General features: G+C 42.0%; 1 protein-coding gene across 1 annotated transcript in view; it reads left to right on the forward strand.

Annotated features, from left to right (window-relative positions):
- Positions 1 to 10,892, forward strand: part of LOC115469426 (inositol polyphosphate-5-phosphatase A-like) — a 110,253-nt gene extending 99,361 nt beyond the window's left edge. The window contains exons 10-16 of the mRNA XM_030202055.1: positions 2,937 to 3,029; positions 6,000 to 6,074; positions 6,629 to 6,702; positions 6,954 to 7,065; positions 7,172 to 7,246; positions 7,654 to 7,708; positions 9,895 to 10,892. Coding sequence (XP_030057915.1) covers positions 2,937 to 3,029; positions 6,000 to 6,074; positions 6,629 to 6,702; positions 6,954 to 7,065; positions 7,172 to 7,246; positions 7,654 to 7,692 — 468 coding nt within the window. The 3' untranslated portion in view covers positions 7,693 to 7,708; positions 9,895 to 10,892. The remainder of the gene's footprint in view (positions 1 to 2,936; positions 3,030 to 5,999; positions 6,075 to 6,628; positions 6,703 to 6,953; positions 7,066 to 7,171; positions 7,247 to 7,653; positions 7,709 to 9,894) is intronic.
- The last annotated feature ends 7 nt before the right edge of the window (positions 10,893 to 10,899 follow it).

The raw sequence follows: 10,899 nt of genomic DNA on the forward strand, positions 1-10,899 counted from the left end.
CCCCTCCCTATGAGATTCTCCTAAGGTACATCTCACTTGTCCAGATTGTTGTGGCTGGGATGCTCAGTAAGGTGATATTTAGGCATACATGTTCATTTCCTTCTTTTAGTCCGGCCATACCAGTCTGGGGCCTGCCCTGGAAGACTGCGGCCTGGAAACTCCCTGGGCTCTCACTGCATATGTAGTTTAGGTTAAGGTTAATTGTGGAATTTAATTATACTGCAGAGGCAGATGGAGTTTTGGGGTAGCCCACAGGACCTTATGCTGTTTGGCAGTGGCATACTAGAAAGTTCCAAGAGTGCAGCAGCCTATACCCCAGTGATGTCACTGGAAGTTTCAGCTCTCTCTTTCCATCTGCTGATATGGAAGGGTATACAATCCTGCTTGTTCAATTGGTTTGGCTAGACTAGGGGAAAGGAAATTAACAGGTAAGACCAAATTTCACCTTCATTTTCATTTTTGGATCTACTTATGGTTTATCCTACTTTTGGTGGAACCTTGCCTCTCTACTGTGCACCATCCTTTCGCTGACTTACAGACTGGGCAGTTTTCAGATAGCCCCTTTACCTGGGTGGATGTTTTTTGTTTTATTGTTATCCATAATTTTACAGTATAAAATAAAGAAACATAGCAATAAATCCAAGACTGAAATATTACAAAAGATAAAATATTACAAGAAGATAAACATACACTTTACAGTCCACATCTAGGGATGTTGATATTCGAGAAGAAAATAATTATAAGTAAAACATCTAACAAAGCAAGAGCAGGTAGATACAATATTTCAAACTACTCCATCAAACTCAAACCTATAATTACCAACTCAGGAAACTTGTCCAGAAAGCAACAGTTTATCCAAAAGGAAAGATTCTAAATGAGAAGGATCTACAAAGGTATATCTATTGTTCCCATATTGGATCAGGCATTTATAAGGAAATTTTAAGAAAAAGGTTGTCCCCATAGCCAAGGCCTTAGGCTTCAGCTACAGGAACTGCATCCTTCGGAACTGAGTTTGCTTTGCCACATCTGGGAATATATAGATTTGGCGGCTATAGAAAGGCACAGTTTTCTTTGAAAAATAAAGCTTAAGTATAGTGATTTTTTGTCAATTTCGGAAGAAAATGTAACCAACAGAGTGGCCCTCTTCGTTATCAAATCCTGTGAGGATTCTAGAAACAGAGATATCATGACTTTCTACAGGAGTAGATACAACTTGATGCATTTCACCCTCCTCCCTTATCTGGATAGAGCTTTTCTGAACATGATATATACTCTCAACAGACAAAGAATAAGCTTGAGAGCATTGAAGAACATTTTTCAAATACATTTTCAATAACTCTAATTGAGCCAGATAATGAGTCACCGGAAAGTTAACCTGCTTATAATCGAATGAGAAAAACGCCCAAGTTCCGACCTAAATCGGGAGATGGACGTTTATCTCACAAAAACGAATAAAGCGGTATAATCGAAAGCCGATTTTTGGACGTTTTCAACTGCACTCCGTCGCGGATGCGGACAAAGTTGATGGGGGCGTGTCAGAGGTGTGGCGAAGGCGGAACTGGGGCGTGGTTATCTGCCGAACAAAGATGGGCGCATTTCACCGATAATGGGAAAAAAGTATGCGTTTTTAGCTAGAATTTAGGACACTTTTCCTGGACCCTGTTTTTTCACGAATAAAGCCCCAAAAAGTGCCCTAAATGACCAGATGACCACTGGAGGGAATCGGGGATGACCTCCCCTGACTCCCCCAGTGGTCACTAACCCCCTCCCACCACAAAAAAATGATGTTTCACAACTTTTTATTTTCACCCTCAAATGTCATACCCAGCTCCCTGGCAGCAGTATGCAGGTCACTGGAGGAGTTGTTAGGGGGTGCAGTGGACTTCAGGCAGGTGGACCCAGGCCCATCCCCCCTACCTGTTACAATTGTGCTGCTTAATGCTTATTAGTCGTCCAACCCCCCCAAACCCACTGTACCCACATGTAGGTGCCCCCCTTCACCCCTTAGGGCTATAGTAATGGTGTAGACTTGTGGGCAGTGGGTTTTGAGGGGGATTTGGGGGGGCTCAACACACAAGGGAAGGGTGCTATGCACCTGGGAGCTCTTTTACCTGTTTTTTTTGGTTTTGTAAAAGTGCCCCCTAGGGTGCCCGGTTGATGTCCTGCCATGTGAGGGGGACCAGTGCACTACGAATCCTGGCCCCTCCCACGAATAAATGTCTTGGATTTATTCGTTTTTGAGCTGGGCGCTTTCATTTTCCATTATCGCTGAAAAACAAAAACGCCCAGCTCACACATTGTTGAATAAAACATGGGCGTCTATTTTTTCCCAAAATACGGTTCGGTCCGCCCCTTCACGGACCCGTTCTCGGAGATAAACGCCCATGGAGATAGGCGTTTTCGTTCAATTATGCCCCTCTAAGTATCCTAAGGTTCTTAATATGTAACTTATTTTCCAAAGCTTCCAGGTGTAAGTGAATCAAGGATCTGTCCTTAACAGTAGAAACAGCAGTAGACTGCAAATGTTCAATCGTATTTAATGCTGTTTCCAATTTTGAAAGCCTCTGATCATGCTCAATTATCTTAACAACTTTCCTGGAAGAATTTACATAACTGAGTAATAGTACCCTGAACAGAGTGCTCAATTTTCTTAACAATTTGCTGGACTTTCCAGAGTGCAAGGAGTTTTTTGCTCCTTTGCCTATGGTGGTTCAGATTTCCTCAGTGCAGACTGAGGAAGGCATTGAGTTAACTGATAAAGTGGTTTCATTGCAAGACATTCCGATGGATGGCTTTTCAAAACTGTCCTCCCCTCAACCCATTGTGGTGCTTTATAATAGCTGGGTAACTAATCCTAATTAGCATAAAGCATCTGGTACAGGATTCTGTGGCATTTGCCAAAGTCAGGTTTTTATTCTCTCTCTCTCTCTCTCTAGAATGTCTGCAGCAGTGGCAGATTACGGAGAGAAAGATGTGACAGTGAAGGCAGAGTGGAGAAAATCATCTGTGAGGAGAAAAGCAGTTGTAAGGTAGCAAAACCAGGGGGGTGCTGTTAATGTTTAGATTGAGAACCAGTGACCACTGGGAAAGGCTTAATCCGTGAGTGTCTTCTTCCAGAGGAAAGTGAAGAAAAGTGGTTGATGGAGGGGCGGTTTCTGCTAGTTTCACCTAAAATTGAGAGGTCAATTTTCAAACAAAATTTAGATGTTTTGTACTGCGCCGGAGGTCTAAGTACTGATTTCATTTCATTTTCAGCAGAAGTGCATACACAAAACTATGTGTGCACTGGTGCACATATACTTTTATATGTGCAGAAAAATGCATGTGGAAGGGGTGTTCTGAGGCCCACTATGCGCCTACTCTAGTTGTATACCTGCAGATATTGGGCACCTATATGTCTAGCATATACATTTGGGCTGGATGTACCAAAACAGGTGTAAAGTAGAGCATATGACCCAAACATCATATGCTAGTCGTATAGGTGCCCAATATCTGCACTTATACATCTAGAGTAGATGCATAAGTGTACATATAGAATAGAAATGTATTTTCAACAGTGCACACTATTGAGGAAATTCTGTAAAATAGGCACTAACATTTGCACGTGAGTTATGTTTAGGTTACATGCATAAATGTTCAAAATTCTAGAATATTTATTTATTTGTTGCATTTGTATCAAGAAATGATAAGTAGTAGTAGTATCCCACATTTTCCCACCCATTTGCAGGCTCCACACATATATGCATGTATGCCAACATATCATCTAAGCACTATTCTGCAAACACCCACTTAACTTGCATAGCACATATTTACAAGGAGGGGGGGGGGTGTAGCATGGACAGGACCCAAACTTACCTGTGTAACTTGTGTTACTGTGACACGCGTTTATGTGGCATTTAGTTGGTAACACTTACACCAGCTCTATGGCTGATGTAACACTGCACACACACAGGTCAATGTTCAAAAGCATTTATGCTGTCAGCACCTCATGTTAACTGTGTAAGTGCTCTGTGGAACCTCTTCTGACACTGAGAGTGGTAGAACACTGATGCATCTTGTCCTCAAAGGAAATATATGTTAAAACGGTGGAATGCATCAGAGGATTCTTCTGCTCTCAGGACTGGAGGGATTCCTGTGGCAGGCCTGTCCATGGGCATTCCCATTCCCATAGTAGTGTCTGCTACTGCTCTCATAGGTTGTTTTGTCTTCTCGACATGCTTGATAAAGGTAAGGACTAAGGAGCAGGAAGAGATGTGGCAGGGAGTGAGTGAGGTGCTGGACCATGCAGGGATTGGAGATCAAACTCCGGAGCTGGAGGGGGAAGAAGAGAGAGGTAATGCTGGACCAGATGGAGAGGCAGGAGGAGAGGGGAGATGTTGGAGTTCATGGGGTAGGGGAAGAAAGCGATGGGGAGATGCTGGTCAGGAAAAGAGGTAAGGAACAGAGAGGAGATATGCTAGAATGAATGGAAGAAATAATGACATTAAAATCAGTGATATTATCTTAGCGGTGGAGCTGTCAGTAGGTCTCAGTAGAGCTGTGGGTAGAGTTGGGTGTGGAGCTTGCCCCCCCCCAACAAAAAGGTGCTCCACTGCTCCTGGATTTGAGTATATTGCAGGATATAGCTGGAGATGTGGGGTTGTTTGGGTTTAGAATGGTTCTTTTTGAATATGGTGTGGATATGTGGATGTCTCTTTGGATAATGTAGGTGTGTCTAGCTACACTCTGATTACAGTAGATATGTGTCTTTCTGGATACAATGGGAGTGAGGTCTTTCTGTAGATAATTCAGGTGTGTGTGTTTCTCTGGCTACTGCAGGCGTGTCTGGATACAGTAGAGTTATTGGGTATAGTGGGTGGGTTTGCATCTCTCTGGCATAGTTTAAATATGTGTGTGTATTTTCTTAAGGAAAGCAGGGGTGGGATGTCTCTGGAGAAAGTATGATTCTTTGAGTACAGTAGGAGTGGAGTCTCTCTGTGGATACAATACTGATGTATGTGTTTCTGAGGGGACAGTGAGGGGTGTGTATGTTTCTCAGCTGGGTGGGGTCTTTGAATACTGTACATATATGTGCCTGTAGATATAGTGCAGTTCTCTGGGTAAAAGGGGGTAGGGTGTTTGTGGGCATATTGCAGATGTGTGTGTTTCTCTGGAAACAGCGGGTATTGTCTCTCTAGATATAGTACAAGTGGGAGGGTACAGTACAGGAGTGTGTTTTCTGCATACAGCAGGAGGATGTGTGGGGACTAGGGAGTGATTCTCTGACTACCTCAGATTGCATTATATCCTTTTCTGGTGGATGGGACATGCATGACTGTAGAGGGAATACGAGTTCTATTTCAATAAGCTTCACTATTTTTGTTGGGGAGTAATTTGGTAAAACTCCATCTAGTTGAGAGCCTTGATGATAACTGGACAAAGTGATTAATACCCTCAGTCTGGCTCCTCAGGTGCACCCTCATGTAATTATATCAAATTGTGCTTCCTCACACTCTCTCACTCTTTCACCCCATCACACTTCAGCCTATATCTTCCCAACTCATCTTCTCTAAAACATTCTCCCCCACGAAAAAACTGTCTCTCTGCCCAGTTTCTTCCCCCTCCCAACATTCTCTTTCCCTAGTACACACACTCCTTTAATCTTATCCCAGCCAGTCTCAATTCTCACCTTACCTCTTCCACCAGTTAGCCTTCATTACCCTGTCCCCACCTCTTGCTCCTCAAAGCCAAGTTTTTCCCCAGTTCAATAATCTCCCCAGAGACGTGTTGCAAGGCCACTTCTGGCACTTTGGTGAGTTTGAGCCATGTATCATCCAAAAATCTGATGAGAATAATACAGGAATTTGGGCCATGGATGGCTGACATTCACTGAGAGTCGTGCAGTGCATAAGGAAGAAAGCTTCCAAATAGGGTGGAAGGGAGAGTGTGTAATGGCAGAAGGGAGTCAGAGAGACAACACTAGCCCTTCACTCTAATAATTTCCTGTAATGTCTTGACAGGTCCTGCTTCTCATTGAAAAGGGGCTTTTTGAATGCTTGAATCAGGCTATGTTCAGGGAGAATAATGCTGAAGGGGTAAGTACTCAAGGTGATGAGGAGCTGAAAGATATTGTGCATTATCAAACATCTGTAATATCTGCATGACCTGTCCCACACAGTCAACAGTTGTAAGTGTATTGTTATGAGTATCAGCCTTACCTGTAGGAGCACTATACCAGTAAAAAAAATCCAGAACAATATTTTACATTCAGTCCGATGTCTCTCATACTCTGCAAGTCTTGGGGTCCCTGGCAGTGGCACCTCTATTATGAAAACACAACCAGCTGCCAGGGAGAATTGGTGATTCAGACACTGCAGCACATCACCATATATGGAAGAAATTCTTATTACTGCTGCAGAATTGGTTATAGGTGATTAGCCAGTCAGATGGGTGGAGGACTTGATGGACCTTTGATCTTGTTTTAGTTAAACTGTATATAGTTATGTAACAGCGTACTCACCTCACCTCTTCCCCTGGCCCAGTTCACTGGTGCTGTGTGCTGGGCCTGATATTGATCCTTCATGAGACTGCTGCTTTGTGCTGTATGACAGCCTCTGTTAATATTCTTCTATCATGTTTACTTCCCTAGTTGTTGGTGTATGATAAGGAACCACTGCCCTTTTTGGATACTCTTTCAGAACAGCCCATCGTCTTCCCTCCCAGGTAGCATACGTGGCACGGCAAGAATATGACAGTCATGTAGGGACTGGCTGTGGCTCTGGTAGAACTGCTGTAGACTGTGACATAGCACTGCTCATGAGAGTGAGTGTTCCAGTCTGCTTATAATACTAGGAAAGTGATCTGATGCTGTTCCAGCAGCCCGGTTCACAGTATCCTTTGGTATAACGTGCTATGGGTTGGGGTTTGATTTAGACTTGTCTATAAAATAGAAAATGAGATATTTCTTTTTCCAGTTACCCATATAGTGAAGATTACAACAGCCCTACTGAGTATGAGCACACTCGTTGCCCAGCTTGGTGTGACAGGGTCTTCATGTCCTACAGTGCAAAGTCCTTCCTTCAGGAGGTGAGCTCCTCCCTTCTTGCCCCTTTTCCCCCTCTTGTTGCAGATCTCCCATCTCTGGGTCTCTCCTAACAACATCATTTCTTATGGTGTGTTGTGTTTGTCCTAGGAGAAGGATGAAAGCAGTGCATCATCTGTTGTATATGGCACTTTTGGAGATAGTGTCTGCATGGGGGATCACAAGGTAAGGGCTTGGAGAATGCTGCAGGTACCTCATGCATATAGGTATGAAGAAATAAAGGTCAATAAAGCACATTGAAGGTGTGATCTTTTTATCAAACTAGCTGAATATATTTGGGATTAGCTTTTGAGAGCTTCTCATCCTTCATTCTTTTCTCACCAGACCTACAATATATTCATTGACCTTTGTATGTATCTGAGTGGCAGCCATACAATGTGAAACATACAAATTATACATATGTGTTTAGATTCAGGTTACATATTAGAATAAACAGACATAGGTTGTGTTTGGCATTCTGAGTGAGCCAGGTTGGTTTTGAAGCTTCAGGGCTGCCCTAGGCTGAGTTTGTTGCTTAGACTGAACCAGTGTTCGATGATTCACTTCCACTTTTCTCCTTTGTCTCTGTACAGCCTGTTTTTCTTTCCTTTGGATTGAAGTCTTTGATTTAATAATATTGCCTGGGAGGTAAGTTCTGCTCATTATGTGTGTGTACCAGATATAAGAACACTTAATCTCAAACATATGGCAATATGGTCCACGCTTGTATACAAAATGTCAACCACAATTGTACAGCATAGATTCACACACTCATAGGACAGGAGGAAAAGACCTCAGATGACACCAAGCATAGTTATCTGCCTGGTGTTAACAGGTCAGAATAATGATCTTATAGCGACTAGTGTAATCATAGGCCAAAAACCTCCTTCCTGTCCATAATTTTTCAATCAATTTTTCAAAACAATTTTTTGACAATTTCTTTATCAGGTAATTCAATCCTTGAAATGTTCAACTTGTGCAGGCTAATCAACATTTAAATTGACATAGGTACTTAAATTGCTGTGAAAGTGCTCATACAGCAACACTTTTCTGAAATGGCTAGATCCCAACAGGCACCCGTTTCATTGTGGCTTCATCAGAGGATTGAGTCCATAAAGTCACTTGCAGTGCACTCTCAAAACTCATTGCCTACCCAATAGCCACAGTGAAACGGGTGCCTGTTGGGATCCAGCCATTTCAGAAAAGTTTTGCTGTATGAGCACTTTCTCAGCAATTTAAGTACCTATGTCAATTTAAATGTTGATTAGCCTGCACAAGTTGAACATTTCAAGGGTTGAATTACCTGATAAAGAAATTGTCAAAAAAATTGTTTTGAAAAATTATGGACAGGAAGGAGGTTTTTGGCCTATGATTACACTAGTCGCTGTAAGATCATTATTCTGACCAGTTAACAACTGGGCAGATAACTATGCTTGGTGACATCTGAGGTCTTTTCCTCCTGTCATATGAGTGTGTGTACCGGATATGACATACACCACTGTGTTTTTATACCTGATTAAACTGTGCTTTTGTTAAAAGCAGTGGTTTCAGTAACCATTGCATTAAAACCTTTTGTGAGCAACCACTTCAGTGTCCGGATCCACTTTATAAGTATCCAGATAATATTCCATAAGTATCTGTCTTCTTTTAGAAAGTTGAGTACTGACCTTGCATTGGAGAATTGTGATACATTAAATCACCAGTGACCAATTAAATGGCACTGATTGCACAAAGTCACCTGTTAAGGAACAAAACAGAAGAACCAACAGCATAGAGAACAAAATGCAACAATAAAAGCGAGTCAGCTTTAAGAATGGATTTAACTCTCCATTGGAGTAGAAGACATCCACACGTGATGTTTATAAAACTCACATGTGTAACGTTTTTTGAACAGGTTTAATTGGATGTGATGTTTTAACAAGGCATTATATTAATTTTCTCGTTGAATGAGCTGAAGAATTAATTTTTGTTGAACTACTGACAACCACGACCCCTGATGCAGGCAACATGCCGAAACACAGCCTGTGTCGGGTCTTCAGTAAAAGATTTTTGCATCCATTCTTGAGGCTGCACGCTTTTGTTGTTATAAATTCACCTGTTTTCATTTAATCAATTACATTACAAAGGTACTTTGCCAGAACAAAAGGGCCCAAAACAGCTGCATTGATTCTGTTTTCTTTTTTGTTCCAGAAGGTTCTTTCCCCTCCTTTTGGCTTCCAGCAGATTTTTACAGTGTGCCTATCTTAGCTTATGCCAAGAAGGGATGGGATTAGAGTGGGCACTGGAATTTATTCTAGGGATTTTGTCTCTGCTATAATACAAATGCAAAACACTGGCCTCTTTGAAAATGAGCTTACATATTTACGGGCCTACAGTCTCCCCAGTTTCTCTCAGAATTCTGGGCTCATTTGTGCATGGAGAGGTGTCTCGAAAGAGAATTCACTGGTCAACATTCAAGTTGATTAATAAAAGCAGCAGTTTAGTTAGACCCAAGTGAACTGTGAACATCTCTTCAAGACTTCTCTGTATTGCTCTTAGGAGAATCCATGTTGAGACAATAGCAGGACAGTGAGTGAGAGAAGAATCAAATTACATTTCTGTTTTTTTAGCTGTTAAATATTCCATCTTCTCTCTATATCTTGTCACCCCTATCTAGTTTTGAAAAATGTGTCACTGGTGGAGTGGAAACCATCAGACCTTGGTGAAATTATCTCCTTAAGCTTAATTGATCGCTGACTGTTTTGAGTTCTCCCTTTTTAGGTTTCTAACGTACTGCAGCTTTGGGATTTTCTGCATTCTGCCTTCTCAGATGTCCTCATTCTCCCTTGCCTTAGGTCACCTCTGGTGAGCAGCCTGCAGTTATTAGAAGAGGGCGTGAAGCATATCCAGGAACATGTGGCGTAGGTGGGAGTGTCTCTGGATCTTTCATCCATCCTCTGAAATCTCTAAGAAAGCTTCTCCCAGGTTCCTGAAAATACTGAAGGACTTCAACAAAATGGGAGCTGGAGCTTTGTATGTTTCATACAATTGACAATTGTACTGGTGTTTCTACAATTTACATAGCACAAGAAACCAAACCCAAGCAAAGGAACCACAGATGGGAGACTGGTGAGAGAGCCTTTTAACAGAGAAGTTTCCTCCTGCCCTTTTGGGCTTTTGGCTCAATCAGAATCAGCCATTTGCAGTTACCTAGGATTTACCCCACTGTAAAGCCCATCCTCCCCCTTTCCCTTCTTATGGCATATTAATTCTAAATTTTTACACTCTCCTGCTCTTGTACTAACAAGAGGTTTAGTCTACCCCACAGGGTGTTTGGTAATAGAGCAGTAACGTTTCCCAGAGACAAAATTAGAGAAATACTTATCTTATAAAAAAAGATATACAACACTAGGACCCCCCCCCCCCCTCCACATGGACTTTTTGTTATAACACTGTGACCTCACAGACACTTGGATACAATTCTGTAACCTCTTGCTTTTTCCTCTTGACCCCAGTGAACACACAGTAACAGTACAGTAGCTATGGACTTGAACTGTAAAACCATCTGAGGATAGGATGGAATATTTCCAGCTGACCCTGGAATGTGAAATGTTTCTCTATGGATCCAAGCAAGGCATTAACAGAATTAACATATCCACAAATTTTTAACTCATGCAAAGCCAGAGTTGAGGGATAAAAAGAAAGCATTTAGCTTGCCAGGGAGTCCTTGCATCAGGGGGAAGGTTTTTAATGGCATGTTAACTTGGAGGCTCAGCATCAAATATAAACAGTTCTCTGCTTTCAGCTGAAATTTTGAATTAAAGGATCTAATACCTCGTGGAGGTTCCTTAGAGCCATTT

Source organism: Microcaecilia unicolor, chromosome 4 (genome assembly GCF_901765095.1).
Source record: "Microcaecilia unicolor chromosome 4, aMicUni1.1, whole genome shotgun sequence".
In the NCBI taxonomy this organism is placed as follows: Eukaryota; Metazoa; Chordata; class Amphibia; order Gymnophiona; family Siphonopidae; genus Microcaecilia; species Microcaecilia unicolor.